The sequence below is a fragment of the Glycine soja genome, chromosome 8, assembly GCF_004193775.1.
Source record: "Glycine soja cultivar W05 chromosome 8, ASM419377v2, whole genome shotgun sequence".
In the NCBI taxonomy this organism is placed as follows: Eukaryota; Viridiplantae; Streptophyta; class Magnoliopsida; order Fabales; family Fabaceae; genus Glycine; species Glycine soja.
Genome location: NC_041009.1, coordinates 41,117,324 through 41,133,689, shown reverse-complemented (window position 1 = coordinate 41,133,689; position 16,366 = coordinate 41,117,324). Strand labels below are relative to the sequence as shown.

At 28.4% G+C, this 16,366-nt stretch overlaps 1 protein-coding gene across 1 annotated transcript; it reads right to left on the bottom strand.

The window, feature by feature from the left end:
• Positions 1-2,199: 2,199 nt before the first annotated feature.
• Positions 2,200-3,549, bottom strand: LOC114423220 (transcription factor MYB1R1-like). The gene is made up of 3 exons (XM_028389892.1): positions 3,145-3,549; positions 2,850-3,058; positions 2,200-2,589 (listed from the first exon to the last, which is right to left on the bottom strand). The coding sequence occupies exons 1-3, from the start codon at positions 3,344-3,346 to the stop codon at positions 2,380-2,382; spliced, it is 621 nt and encodes a 206-aa protein (XP_028245693.1). The 5' UTR covers positions 3,347-3,549; the 3' UTR covers positions 2,200-2,379.
• Positions 3,550-16,366: the final 12,817 nt, after the last annotated feature.

Below are 16,366 nucleotides of genomic sequence, written 5' to 3'. Positions count from 1 at the left end.
GAAGTGCATTGCTGAGGTTTGTGACAAAGATGCTCTCTTTTCTTAGTTCTGTGACTTTTCTAGTTTTTGCTTCATTCCTGACTAAAGTCATTAGTGAGTAATCTTTTCTCACCACCAACTCCATTCAACTTGCTCAAACCAGTTAGAATTAGGCCTATAGTTTATGTGTTCTTCTGTTTGACATTAAGTAATTGATAGCATTTTAGCAGCTTCCATTGCTTTCTAGGATTCTCTTTGTTGAATCAGAAATATTTTTTTTTCATTGGGAGGTTGGGGTGGATATGTATTTTGAACTTCAAATATTTTGATAAATGAAGAGTGTTCATGTCTTTTTCCAATTCTAAGCTGAAACCTTTGTGCAAGTGTCTTGTTGTCTTACTATCAGATACAATGTTTTGCACCTTTTTTTGTTCTGTGCTGATAGTACTGCTGATTTGTTTTCAGGTGACAAATGCACCATGGGGTGAAAGAGTATCTTTTGTTTTCGACCCACACTCTGATCTAGTGGCCAAGGCTTTGCATGTTTGTCCTTTTATGGTTGCAAACTATGCTTTTTTCTTTACAGCATTTAGGGGTCAGGAAATTATGGTTCACAAAAACTATTATCTGTTCTATTTTATTGTATTTTATCCAGACTGATAAAATAACAGTTACTTCCTCTGTTCCACTCTACCCTTGTAATTTTTTTTTCTTCCTCTTCTGGTTCTTGAGAATTGGTTTACACTGTTCTGCAACTTCCGTTTGGTGTTCATCTTCCTGAACTTAATATTGAGTCTATTTGCACTGCTATATAGATAACAAGAGATAAGTTTTCTCTTTCTTTGTGTTTATATAAACATCATCTTTCAAAAAAGATGATATTGTGTTGACGAAAAGATTTGTGAAAAAAGTTTTGAAAACACGATTCAACTTTTTCTTTTTTATGTTTTCCCGCAACTAACATGGTTTTTCACTTCAATAATATTAATAAGGCTTAATTTCACTTATAGGACAAGTTATATTCACAAGAATAAATCAATTAAAGCATCAATAATTTTGAACAAGCATTTGCATATTTTTTTTTTGTTGCATATTGTTTAGTAGCCTGCTTATTTTCACTTTGTTCTTGATAAGTTTATTCAAAAAATTATATCAACCTTTAGAACCCCAGGAAGAACTATGAGGATAAATGGAATCAACCTTGCAATGAGAAAGACCCTAAATGATAAGCAACAAACCAATTTTAGCTCTACTAAAATCAATTTTTTTTGTCTGTCATGCTCAACATGAACCTGTGTGCCATTTAGCCATGACTTGGCCTTTGCTCAAGTGTCAAGCTGTGTCACTGTTTATAAAGGAAACTGTGAGAATTTCCATCCTAACAATGTCAACGTCAGTTTATAAAAAATAACCTAATTTGAAACATTTTAAAAAATTAGAGAACAACATTTAAAAATTTGAGAACCAAGTTGTCATGTTTTAAATAATTTAGGAATCAAATTGATAAAAAAAAACTAAAACTAACCTAACATTTTAAAAACTTGTTTTTTAATTTTTTAAAACTAAAAACTGATTATTATTTTTAAAATTTTCAAAACTCAAAAACCATCCCAAACATGACATAAACTTTTAGATTCAAGTTGAGATTAACTATGTTGCAAGATAATGATTAATTATCATAAAGTCAGAGGTTGAAATGATTTAAATATTAAAGTTGAATTAATAAATTTAAAATCCAAAAATTAATAAACTATATTCAAATAAAACTTAATGATAAAATTCGCCTAAGACCACAAAAATATTAGACAGAACCCTGATAATGGTTCACCATAGCCTACCAATAAAGGTTATTCAAATTATTATTCATCCAAAATTTGGTGTTCAAAAAACATTTTGGCCATATAATTACCGGTGAAGGCCAGCAGAACATATCTGACATTTCTTTTAATTTTTTCCGATTTAAGTTTTTTCTCTTCTAGTTTACCAAATACCAATCAAGTGGCAATTAGTAGACCAATGGCATAGACCAAGCACCCTATGCCTTATCGTTTCACAGTCCCACCTCACCTCAAAGACAGACAAATTACAACACCCAACGAATATGACAACTCATCCTCCCTCTCTTACCCGCCGCACACATCATACTCCAAAACAAGCAATTAAAATTAAATTGCCTAATTACCTACAACCTACTCATTTTTGTGGCAGCAATCATAATCATATTCATATACACATACATTTACTCATTAAAAAAAAAGAAGAGAAAACTCATCAAAGAAAAATATACACATACATTTCAATAATTAATAATTCTCTAACCCTCTTCTAAATTCCAACTCTTCAATAATACTAGTATATTTCCAATTTTACATGCAAAAATTCAATCAAGACCGCATTTAATTAACCTTCAAGCAACACCGATAATGGTATCCCGCCAAAATTCTCTTTAGAAATAGGTGGCTTGGATACCGGAAGCTTCAGCGACAGCGACTTCCCACTCAAGTCCAACTCAGCCATCTTCGACGACGGAGGCACCGGCAGAACCGGTTTCGACCTAGCTGACGGCAACACCACTTGTTCCTCTTCCTTCTCCGGCCACGGTTCCATCACCTTCATTTCAACACACACACACACATAAAATAAATCAGAATTAATAAAAATTAAATTAAATTAAAATTAGATCCGTGAAATAAAATTGTTATTAAGATATCACTCCTTATGTTCCTTCCTTTTTAATTTAATTGTCCAATTTTTAAAGAATTTTTCTTTTATTAATTGTAGCTTTATTTATCTCTTTATCTTTAATGATTTTGCTAATCAATATCCTTAAAAACATAATAAAAAGTAACGAGGATAGTACTGGAAGTTACCGAGTCGGTGGTGATATCAAAGAGACTAGATCTCCGGCGGCGGCGGTTCTGGGTGTGACGGCGGAGGAAGTACTTCTGAGCATGACTAGCAACCTGTGTAGGCGTACGAGTCTTCACGAAGTTTCTAGAAATCCCTCTCCAATCTCCTTTACCGATGTTCTGTAATCCCAGCAGGAACAACCTGTGCTCTTCCTCCGTCCACGGAACCCCTAATTTATTCGTAACCATTATCAACACCTTAACAAAAAATTTAATCAATTAATTAATCAGTTAATTAGTAATATACGGTTCATACCTCGCTTGCGTTCGCGGGTGTGACGGGAGGGGTGAACGACGTCGTCTGAGGCATACCCTGCGTTGGGATCGTGCGGTGGTGGAGACTCGTACTGAGAAAGGTTGGTCATGCTAGCGCTCTTTCTGAAGGAGGTGGGGTGGTTATCCACGACGGAGAGGCGCACGCCGAAGAGCATGATCCCGTCCTTCTCTGCGGAACACATGTTGTTTTTTTTGGTATGGTTTAGTCTCTGAGTTAGTCCATGCAAGGAAGAAGAAGAGGGCGTGTGTATGTTGTTGTGTGATAAAAGAAAGAAGAGACAGAAAACAGAGAGAGGGTGAGAGTGACGTTGGAGAGGGTTGGATTCGGATTTGGATTTCAGGGTTGGTTTGTTTCTCGCTAGCGCTGTCCTTCTTCACGTGCTTATCACTCACTACTACACAGACCCTGTTATTGGCCAATGTTATTATTACTAGGTGAAACTATATTTTAAATAAAAATAAAATAAAAGAAAGAAGAAAGATTTGGAGTTTAAAAAAAAAAAAAGTAAGAAAAGAAAGTAATTAACTATAACGTAATGCCACAGTTGTTATAAAAAAATAAACTGATGAAAAATAAAATTATCTAGAACATGTGTACACTCAATTGGGTAATTAGTAGTAATTTTTTTAACACCATTATTATTAGTAGTATTTAAAAAACAAACGTATGTATCCCTTTTCTTTTTAAGAAAAAATGTTATACATAATATAAGCAAATTTTTAGATAGTTATTCAATCAAAATTTATAATGGATGATAAATTTATTAATTTAAAATAATTCATATAATAATCATTTAAAATATCAAATATCTAGTGTATAAATAATTAATAGAGGTTTAGTTGTTTAAATATATACGTTAAAAATATTTTTTTAGAATTAACTAATAATTATATATATATATATATATATATATATATATATATATATATATAATTGAATAGTTACTAAGGATTTTTTATATTAAATATATTTTTCATAAATAAATATAAGTTATGTGATAGTTTATAAAAAATATATAAAAAATATAAACTTATATGAGTGATATTATAAATTTATAAATAAAATTTTTTACACATATATTTTTGGTTTGAATTAATTTTAAAAATTAATTTAAAATCCAATCAAACAAGAAAACAATTTTTTATTTGTTTTTTTTTCTGTTAACAAGTTCCTTAATTAACTCAGAAAATATTTTTGTTATATTTAATATAAAATTAACCAACTCAAAAATAATAATTACTTATATAAATATTTCTCTTAACTCAACATCATAGGTGAATGTGATACATTAAAATAATATATTTTTATAAGTAACCCATTAACTAATTCCTTTTGTCATTTAAAAAAAAAAAAAAAAAGCAACTCCCTTTGTTTGCAACTTGCGAAGGTATGATGTATATTGAATTGTGCCCTTTTTTTAGGAGCATTGAATTGTACCTTAAGATGTGATGGATGTGTGAAATGGATTTGTGCAAGTATATTCATCTATTAATAACATGTCTGGTAATTATTATTGAATGAAAACCTCAAATAAAAAAATAATAAACAACAACCATCCATGCTAACATCAATTATATATATTAATTTGTCTTTTTTATAAATCAATTAATAGCTTGAAACTTTTTTTTAAAAAAAATATTACTATACAATATGCATACGTAATAAAATTTATCCAATTAATAATTTGAAAAACGAACTGTTGTTTGGATAGATTATAAGTAAAATTTCATTTTGATATATTAATATTATTGAGAGAAAAATTAAACAATTTAAAAATAATTATTAAAAGTCAACTATTTTATATAATCACATTATAAAAGCATTTATACTGCTAGTGCATTTTTAATTACTTAAATTTTTATAAGATTGTATTCCCAGCATCATTACGTTAATATACATTTATTCCTGTAATTGTCAGGACAGATTGATTATAAAAAATTGATGAAGTTCATTTTTTTTCAAATCATGTTACCGATGCATGTGAATTATGTATCGATGTTGTTAACAACTGATTTTTGTAAGAAAAAAAAATTAACTAATCTCTTTCAATAGAATCTTTTCTTTCAATTATATTTTTTATTCATAAATTTTAAACTCAAAATTTTATTTAGTCATTGATAAAAAACAATTTAAAGGGATAAAACATACAAGGCTAATTCTACTCTGGTCAAAAACTTGTTGATAGATATATTAAGTTAAAGTAACAAAATTGTATATTTTATTTTGAGTTGGATTTAATTTATTTTTGCATAAAATCAAACTACGCACCCCTTTAATTAAAATTAATATTATTATAAAGTTATTCATGGGTAGGGTTCGAGTGGCCCCAGAAGTAAGAAAAAAAAACAAATAAAAGGGCTTTATATTGTTCGGCCTATCTTGATTGTTAGGTTTTTCTAATCCAGCCCTTTTATTTGTTTTTTTTCTTACTTCTATATATATAATACAAAATTTTCATAATACTTTTATATTAATTTGAAATTAAATAATAAATTATTGTAATATCTTTGCTTAATGACAAAAAGAAGTTCAATGGATTTTTTTTCAAATATTTATGGTGTTAGTTGCCAATCCACTCTTACTAAAAAAAATAGTGTGTGCATTAACATTTTACATATGAGGAGAGATGAAATTATTACGGTGTAACTTTGTTAATTATTATATTATTTTTATAACTTGATATAAAATATAATTTTTTATTTATTTAATCATTGAATTATATCTATGTATTATCAAAGATTGTTTGTGTCAAATTTTGTCAAAATTAAATAATAACAAAAAAGATAATCAAATAATTCATATTTTAGTATATTTTGAAATATTTATATGACGTTAATTTTAATTTATATGAAAAAGATAACAAATACTTTTGGATTAATATGAAATTTTGCATATTTATGTAATTTATGTGAAATGAACTTTTAATTTAATAATGAGTTTTTTAAAATATTATTTAGTTAAAAGTTATAAAATGTGTAATAATTATCAAAGGTAATTTCATTCCTTTTATATATATATATAAATATATATATATATATATATATATATATATATATATATATATATATATAAGTGGTGCCGTGCATAAATGGAAAATACTTAAATACTTCTGTCCAAGGAGCAATAATTTGAGTTTATTTGAAATAATAATGTAATCAATTAAGTTACTTGACAAAAAAAAAATCAAAAAGAAGAGAAGGGAATGGTGGAGAAGCAGGACGTTTTGTGCACCATGAATTAGGCATATTCGAGGCCCCTTTCATGGAAAACTTGGTTGTTAATTTAGTACTATTTAAATAATTTGCACTTGCCTTTTTATTAATCATCCAAAACTAAAGGTGTGAGTTTAGTTGTATAGGATAAGCAAACTTAGACCCCACTTATCTTTCTGACCACCTCAGCCATTAATATTCTATGTGGCCGAAGAATTGCTTCGTTTCCCTTTGATGGATCTATTAATGACACATTTTATGTTTTTATTTCCAGATTTTTATGTCTTCAACTCGGAAGAGAGTGGTCTCATTGGTATATGTATCAACAGCAGTTGCAATGCACATGAAACAAATATACGTAATTTGAATGAAAAAACAATAAAATTCATTTCGAGATAGTAAATTTGTGTTTACACAAGAATAATAAAATTAATCTTTGTATGTACTTTTTTTTTTTTGTGTAGTGACGATTGTCTTAGGATTTTACTTTCCAAAGTGAGTAAGTCGTTAACAAGAAAATCAAAGATCGATTTGATATTCACATATTGAACTACTAACTATTAACTTTCTCTGTTAAAAAAAAACTATTAATTTTCTCGTCACGATATTACTCACTTTATCCTTATTTTAGAAGGGTCAAATATATTGTGAGTAACCAACTACTTTAATCCCTCAAACTTGAAATTGTTGTCACATTAATCTCTTAATTGAAGAAAAAAAAAATCTTGAAACTGTAAATTGACAACCACATTAGTCTTGTTGGTGTTAAAATATTAGCCATCCGGAATAGTCGTTTATCATCGCTAATTCAGTAAATGACCATTGACTGATGTAGGCTCGACCCAAATGGATTTTAGCCCATTAATCAGGAGGGGAATTCAAATGATTTGAGGAGTTAAGAATGGTTTCCTAGCATTAGGCACGTCTGAACCACTCTTACCTTAAAAACATGGAGAATGAAAGGTTATTTTATGGAAAACGGCTATCAGCTAAGAACCCCTTTAAATATGTAAATTTTCAATGTAAAATGGATCCCCCGACCAATCTGATCAAATTTATCCTTTTAGGAATTTAATCTCACATTTATAACTTTATTTGCAACTTTGTTTACTGCTTTTCCTTTGAGTGTCAAATTGTTTTTAGCTTTCCTTCACCTCAATTCCTTTGGGAGTAGTTTATCATAGAAATATCTTGTTCATGATTACTAAGAAGCTCGTTGGAGTGAACAACGAACCTAATTGAGGAACAAAGTTTCTTCCTCACGCCAATCAGTCAAGTGAGAATCATCCTTTGGTGATTAGATGTTTTCATGGCTAGCTAATCGTGAAATTCACATCAACATAAAATTGGCACATCTGGTGGACCCTAATTTCGCCTAAGTTGAGGTTTCCGTCACTCTCATTGAATCACCCATAGGACTTTTTAAAGATGGAATTGAGCACTATTGAAACTTGCAAGGAAGACGTTTGATGTTTGAGTCAGCGCACAACTAAGCATGACTACTTTGGTTTTCACTACTTCGATGGCAACCTTGGGCACCACAACTATCCCCATAATGACTATTGTGATGGGATTGTCATATCCTCGTGAGGAATTCATCTTGGAGGAAGGAAAAACTAGTGTTAAAAAGATTTTGCTAAGTCAACAAACATTTATGCATTAAAGATGAATTATGATTTCTAATTATTTTGATTATATACAAATAATAAAAGTTGTGTCTGATGTACTATTACATCATGATCAATATTTGTGCATTTGAAAAGTTTTCAAATGATACACTTATAAGATGATCTAATGTAGTATTTAAGTAATGCTTTTAAAATCTTCATTAATACTCTGTGTCTAAAATTCTTTTATGCAGAAAATATTTTCCTAAGATCTGGTAAAGTCCTATGAAGAATAAATGATGTTCACAGCCTAGAAGACATTGATCCTCATCAAAAGGTGTCCTCTATTGTTGCATACCTGCTATGATGAAAAAAGTGACTTCTCTGCTGAAGTACAAGACATGTTATTCTATTAGCATGGACTTCGCATGAAAAAAGGACATATATTTAATGTAAGCATTAAATGCTCCAACGGACTTCAGACAAAGATTAGAGCAAAAAATCCAACCATTGTGAGACAATGGATACTTGGAGATGAAAGTTATATATAGAATAAGCTTTGAAGAAATTAGACATGAACAATCTATGCGAACTATTCTTTCATTCTTTCTTGTAAAGTTTTTTGTAAATTCTTATAAAAATACAAAACTCTCAAAACACCTTGTATACCTTGAGAGGAAAGACTAAAAGTGCTGAGTGATATATCTGTCTACAAGACGACCATATATTTTATTCAATGTGCAAACTTCCAATAAATTTTGTTGATTTGTTTAGAGTCAGCAGTGACTTGGTAGGACAAAGAATATTGATTTTAAGTCAAGCTTGGGATATAACTTATAAGTGTAAGAGACTACACATAGTTTTTGACAACCATTAAGTTTCCACTAACTTATCAAAGTTACAAGTATTATTCACTGTCACTTCTGATTCTTACAGTTTCAAGCTCTACCCCAAGCTTGACTTAAATCTCAATATTCTTTGTCCTACCAAGCCATTACTGGCTCTAAACAAATCAACAAGATTTATTGAAAGTTTGCTCACCAACTAAAATAGGATCGTCTAATATCACTCATCACTTTTAATCTTTTATCTCGAGGTATACAAGGTGTTTTGAGAACTTGGTATCTTTACAAGAATATACATAAAGCTTCACAAGAAAGAATGATTCGCATAGATTATTCGTGTCTTATTTTTTCGAAGTTTCTTCTTTTATAGCTTTCATCTCCAAGTATTCATTGTCTCACAATGGTTGGATTCTTTACTCTGGTCTTCGTCTGAAGTTTTGAGCCCGTTGCATTAAATGCACATCCTTTCTTCATACAAAATCCATGCTAATAGGTTAGCGTGTCTTGTACTTCAGCAGGAAAGTTACTTCTTTCATCATAGCAGGTCTGCAACAACAAAGCGCAACTTTGATGAGGATCAATGTCTTCCAGACTGTGGACTTCATTTATTCTTCATAGGACTTTGACAAATTATAGGAAAATCTTTTCTGCATGAAAGAATCTTCGATAAAAATTATTAATAAAGGTTTTAAATGCATTACTTAAATGCTACATCAGATCGTCTTATGAATTCATCGTCTGAAAACTTCAGACGCACAGATACAAATCGTGATCTGATAACACATTAGACACAACTTTTATCATTTGTATTTATTTGTATCCAATCAAAATAATTAGGAGTCTTAATTCGTCTTTAAGATATAAACTTCTTTTAACTTAACACTCACAATTGTTGGGTGATACAGAAGGTTGAAACTCTATAGAAAACTCATAATCGGCTTAATTGTGCTTACAACATACTCTAGAAGCATCAATCCATTATCTACATCTCCAACTAGGTATTTGTAGTTAATTTTTCATAAAGGCAATTAGACAGAGGATTGAATTGAAAAGATAAAATAAAAGTTAAATGACCCAATTAAAATAATTAAAATTCAAGGACCTAATAAAAATTTGGTAAATATATAGGAACCTGCAAATCAATTTAACCCTATTTTTTCTTATGCACATAACTTGTTTTCATGAAAGTAACAAATTATATAATAGTCATTATAGGACAAATGCATACTCTAAAAGCATCAATCCACTATTTCCATCTCTAATTGAGGATGATATAGTAATTTTCAAGATTTAATTTTTTAATTAAATAAAAAATTAGACCAATGCTTCTTCCTTTCTCCTCCATCCACTCTCTCGTAAAACACATTTTCACATTCCACCAAACATTTTTAGACATCCAGTCTATCGTAAAACACATTTTCTCATTCCACCAAACATTTTTAGACTTAGAGGGATGTATTGGATTAGGATTTTAAAAGACTATTTTGACATAAAAAAATCTCATGGATTTTAAAAGACTTTGTAAGAATATAATGACTTTTAAGATTTTATTAAAAAAAAAACTTATGATTAGGATTTTGTAGTTTGAATTTTAATGGATTTATAAGATTTGAAAGGACATTATAGATTTTTAAGATTTTAAAGGATTTCATGAATTTTTAAAAAACCTTCAAAATTATTGACAAAAATTAGGGGTAGATATACGAACCTAGGTCCGTGGATCGAGCTGATAACAAACATTTTGTTTAAAAAAATTGTATAATTATATTTAGTTTTTGAGTCTGACCCGTTAAGCTCGTGAACTTAGCAGGCTTTATTCTTGGACTATCTATTTAACTTGCCTAAGTCCATTGTGAAGTATTGTTAGTTTTTTATGTTAAGATTTTAATCCTTAATTTATGTTGTTATTGTTAGTTTATTATATTTAAAATGTTGATATATTTTAGGGTGATGGATTTTAGCTTAAAAATGAAGTCATTTTTTTTTAATTTTATACTTTTTGATTTTTTAAAAATACTTATTTATAAAAAGTACATACTTTTAAATTATAATTTGGGTCCATGGATTGGACCGTTTATCTACGGACTTTTGTGGGTCGGATACCGACCTTGAAAAAAAGTTTATTTATTTTGCAGATTGGGCTTATCCGATCAATCTAAAATGTGGGCTTCATAGGTCAGGCCTTTAACAGGTCAAACAAGTTTGTATACCCACTTGTAATAAAAATCTATAAATTTTTCTCACCTAACACTTTAAAAAAAAATTCGTCCTATACAAAGAATCTTAAACTTGTTACATAACAAATCAATTTTCTCATAAACACAATATGCAAATTCTCCTTCAATCATCAATCATATTATTTATATAACATGGATACTGGTAGTCATTCCCCCAGTAACAATCCCACTAAACAAAAAATATGTTCAACAATTGTTTCAAACCCGCCATTTATATATTTATTTGCTTATACATGAGTCAATTTCTCTTGTTCATTAAAATTATATATTTCTCATGTTTATATATATATATATATATATATATATATATATATATATATATATTCACATTTACTTATATTATAAACATGTAATCAAGATGTCCAAAATTTAAAAAATTGAAAATATCTCTTGACTCTTATATCACACGTTTCACGTATGTTGTTGTCCATTGGTCGAGAGAGTAAAAATAATTATGAATGCCTACCGTTTTCAATAAAGAGATAATGAATTATATATATATGATGAGAAAAGAAAAACATGTCAATTAAGAAAAATAAAAAGTCTCGAAAAATCTCAAGGATTTTTTATGGGAATTATTTGGTATGTATTTTCTATTAAAAAGTCTCATGAAATCTATTAAAATTTTATTTTTAAAAAAATCTATCAAAATTTATATACTTTTGAATATCAAAAAACTTTTTTAAGTTGTAAAAATCATAATTAAGTACCAACAGATTTTATTTAATTTCTTAAAAAGTCTCAATAATATTAATTGAATAGCACGATACTTATTTCTTTTATTTAAAAATCTTTTAAAACCCTTAAAAATTCTAATGGAATACAGCTCCTTATTTTACTTCTATGCTTTCATCTTCTCTAACCCATCATTACGATAGTACCATTCACAATGTCACTAACTCTGTTGCTACTTCATAAACCACATTTCTATACCAATAAAATTCTAGATTTTCTTTTCGAAAAGTTGTAGCTATATGAAGAAAATCTTCTCATACTTCTCCTTCACGAGAACGTGCCTCGTGATCGTAATCACCATGAACGTGGGTGTTTGATATTAATGGCATTACATATGTTGGGATTATAGTTTTGGAAACAAATTATAAGTCCCAGTTCAATGCAAGAGACAAAATTTATGGAGTTTTGGAATGTTCCCCACGAATGAGTTGTGGGAATGTAGGAAGAAATTGCAGCATAAATCATGGCAATTCTGCTTCTTTGTAACTAAGAATTATAATAGTGACGCAACACAAATTATTAAGTATGGAAATCCAAGGGACAACCACAATAGGTAATTGTGTCACCGGAAATACTACTGGTTCATTCATCTTTAAATAATTAACTGCAACTTTCGGAAGAGAAAAATTGAAAATTTATTGGTACAACTTAACAGTGCGATTGTATGGAGTTGTGGAGTGTCAACGATGCTGGGTTAGAGAAGAGGGAGGAGAGAGAAGACAAAATTAATGGGCGAAATAAATGAGAGAATAGAGAGAAATGAGTTTTTTTAAAAAAAAAACTTAAATGATAAGTTACGGTAATATTCTTAAAATTAATGTTGTAAAACAAAAGAAACTATTGAATCTTTTACCTAAATCTCTTGTGTAACATGCTAACATACTCCAACAAAAAAAAAAGATAAAAATATGTTAGCAATTATATATATATATATATATATATATATATATATATATATATATATATATAAAATTTAAAATGAAAAATAAGAAAAAATAATTAATTAAAAAAATTAATGGATGAGATTAAAATCCCAATTTTTCAAAAAAGAATTTTTACATCAGTTCTAACACATGATATAAAAAGTTAGACTTCCTAAATCGGTTATTAATCAATTTTAAAAATTAACTTTTATATCAGTTCTTGAAAAAAATTAACTTTTAAAATTGAGTCTTTAAGTGACCGAATTATAAAATGTAACTATTTAAATCAATTTTAAAAAAGAAATATGATATATTAAAATTTGAGATTTTAATCTTAGCCATCAATTTTTTTTAATTATAGTTTAACGGTTAAGATCAATTCTTTCCATTTTAAATTTCTTCTCATTTGATATATCACACACATTGAATAACTTTGATCAACAATTGCTCCATAGAATAACTTTTAATTGAATAATGTTTTCTTAAACTCAGTTGGATTTAAAGTTCATTTTATGAATCTTGATAAACAATTGTGTAATCTTATGAATCTTGATGCCGATCCTAAATGGCCCATTAGGCCAACCCACTCGCTACAAAAGCCTAGTTAATTTTAATTATGATCTCTTTATCTTTGAAGAAAATCTTATATCCAAACACAAAGATAATTCATTTCTCATTAAGATAAGACCAAAGACATTATAAATCAATGTTGTGAAAATTGATCCAGAGACAGTGGGTCAGTGATCGAATGAACTGATAGATCAATAATTAGATTGATTTAACTTAGTATATATTAATTTTTCTTAAAAAAATAACATAACTAACATAATTTGATGAATCCACACATTAAATTTTAATAAAATTATAGTATAATATAAATTATTATAGTATAAACATTTAATATTATTACTTATTTATAATATAGTATAAACTATAAAAAAAGTGAGTCCAAGAATAATATATACTATAATTGATACTTTACATTATATATTTTATTTAAAAAATTATGTTGGTTTAGTGGTTAATGAACATTTAAAACACCCCAAGGTCTTAGTTGTGTTCAAGTCTCCTTAAGTACCTTTTAAAAAAAATCCATCCATAGATTAATATATATATATATATTGATCGGTTTTAAGTCAAATCGATTGAGTTTCAAGGTTGTTTTGGGTCCAATGTACAATCGATCAGATAACTAACTTAGGCTAGTGATATTATTGGGTCCTAATCAAACCGGTTCGACAAATCGATTCGAGCCGATTTTATAATTATGCTATAAATACATGTATTAGCTCAAAAGATACCAAATTTCTCAAACCCTAGCCACCTCTTGATTTCTCTCTAACATTCGATTTGAAGGGTCATGTCAAAAGAAACTCGTTGAAAGAACACCGCAGGATAAGATCCCTTGGACTAGTTCGAAATTAATACAATTTCTTGTCATTATTTCATTCTTCATATTATTGTATTCAAAATTATCATACTATGTAAAAAATTGTTGAAATAAAAGTTTTCCCTTTTTCCCACTTGATTAGATATTTATCTATCAACCATGATTTTAAATTGCAATTGTGATTTTGTTAAACTCCATGACATCACACACACAAAAAAAGAAAATCTTATATGCGGTCACGGTTGCAATTGCCAAGCAATTATAGTGAATTAGAAAATCTTTTAAGTTGTGGCAGCCGCAATTGCAATTGCAACCCATAATTTAAAATTTTACAATTTTAGTCAACAGTCCCAACAAACTGGTTACTACTTTGGGGACTTCAGTCGTAGGACTTTATAAATTTTGTTTTGCTCCCATGATTTATTTTACAATTAAAATGATGGTTTTTTATGTTCTTTTTTCATATTGTACAACTACAGTTTTCCCATCCTTCTAATGTGTGATTTTGTTAGTTAAGCTGCTTTTGATTCCTTTTAATGTAATCATATATAGTTTGTCTCATCAATTTTTCAATTGGTATTTTTTATGAAGTTTTGTTGATTGAAGCGGTAAATTATGAGTACCACTGAACAAAAGTCATGGATGCGTGAGGCCTCGCTATATCTCAATAAAGTTAAGGTTACATTTGAAGATGAGAAGGAAAAGTATAACATTTTTGTAGATGTGTTGAGGGATTACAAAGCTCAAAGGTTTGATCACGTTGTATCACATCCCACTTTATGCTTTCTCTCCAAAAAAATAAAAAAAAATAAAAAGCATTTACATCTGCTTTATTGTTGTATTTTATCGGAAATGACATCTTATTTATGTCCTCTTCTCTGTTCATTTGTAGAATTGATGAGGAGAGTGTCAAGGATAGAGTGAAGGTCCTATTTAAAGGACATAGAGATCTACTTGAGGGGTTTAATTTCTTCTTGCCAAAGGCATATGAAATCACAATTCCATCGAAGAATGAACACCCATCACAGCTGGTAAAACATTGTTAAATTTATGAATGCTGGTTGCATTGATTTAAGAGTATATATTTATGAAATTGTTGATAGAGATATTGCCACAACAATGTTGGGCACTTTAATTTTTTAAGTCTTATTGGATTCTTTTCAAGCAGGCTTGAAGGCGATAATGGTGTTTATAAGGTCATCTCTAGACATGTTAGATGCATATAGAAGAGAGGTCAATCCTGTCTGATTATGCCTATGTTAGCATGCATGTCTTTTTTTTTTAAAAGACTATTCTCTTATAAGTCTTTAATTTTTTTTTTTTACACTCATTGTTCATATATGCTGTATAATTCCATACAGCTGAACTAAAATTGATTTTCTTAATGTCTATTTGATTTTTTTCATCACTTATATCTTTTAATATATTTTTATCTTTTTTAAAATTGAATTCAATAATTTTTTAAATGAAATTATTGATATTAAAAATAATCTTATATTAGAATATAAATTATTTATTATAAATGTAATTTGTAGGTTCACAAATATTTTTTTCTTATGTATATTAAATATTAATTATAATATAATCATTTATTAAAAAAAAACATTTGCTAAAATTATAGCTATATAAATATCAATCCGATGCAATGTACAAGATAAAATATCAGTATAAAATTTATATATTAAATTTTTTTTACTATAAATTTATTTATATAAAACTAATATTTGTCTTTTTTAAAACACAAAAAATATCAATTATATAAAAATAAATAGTTACCAGGTGTTAAAATACTAGTATTTTTTTTAATTCCTGAACATAATATCATCACATCCCCCACAATTTTCACTCTCATTCCTACACTTAAACAGTTTGCAAATCAAGCACACGTTGTCACACACAAACATCAAAACATAACAATAGTATTGATAACAAATTCCCCCCAAAGGTTTCGTGTTATTTTGTTTTTCATATTATCTTATTCCAAAGTTATTATCATCGCCAAGTTTTGTTTTGTTTTTTTTTTATCGATATCATTAAGTTTTGTTAAAAATAAATTAAATTTCTATCTTTCAATAATTTATTTTAGTCAGTAAAAAAATTACAATTTAAATCAATAGCCCCAAATAACTGATTACCATTTAAATCAAATATTTATCTTACATTACTTTGCAGTTTGGGAACTTCTCACACACTTTGTAAATTTTGTTTTGTATTGAAGTAATTAAATTCGACTCAAATAGGACTGTCTGTCC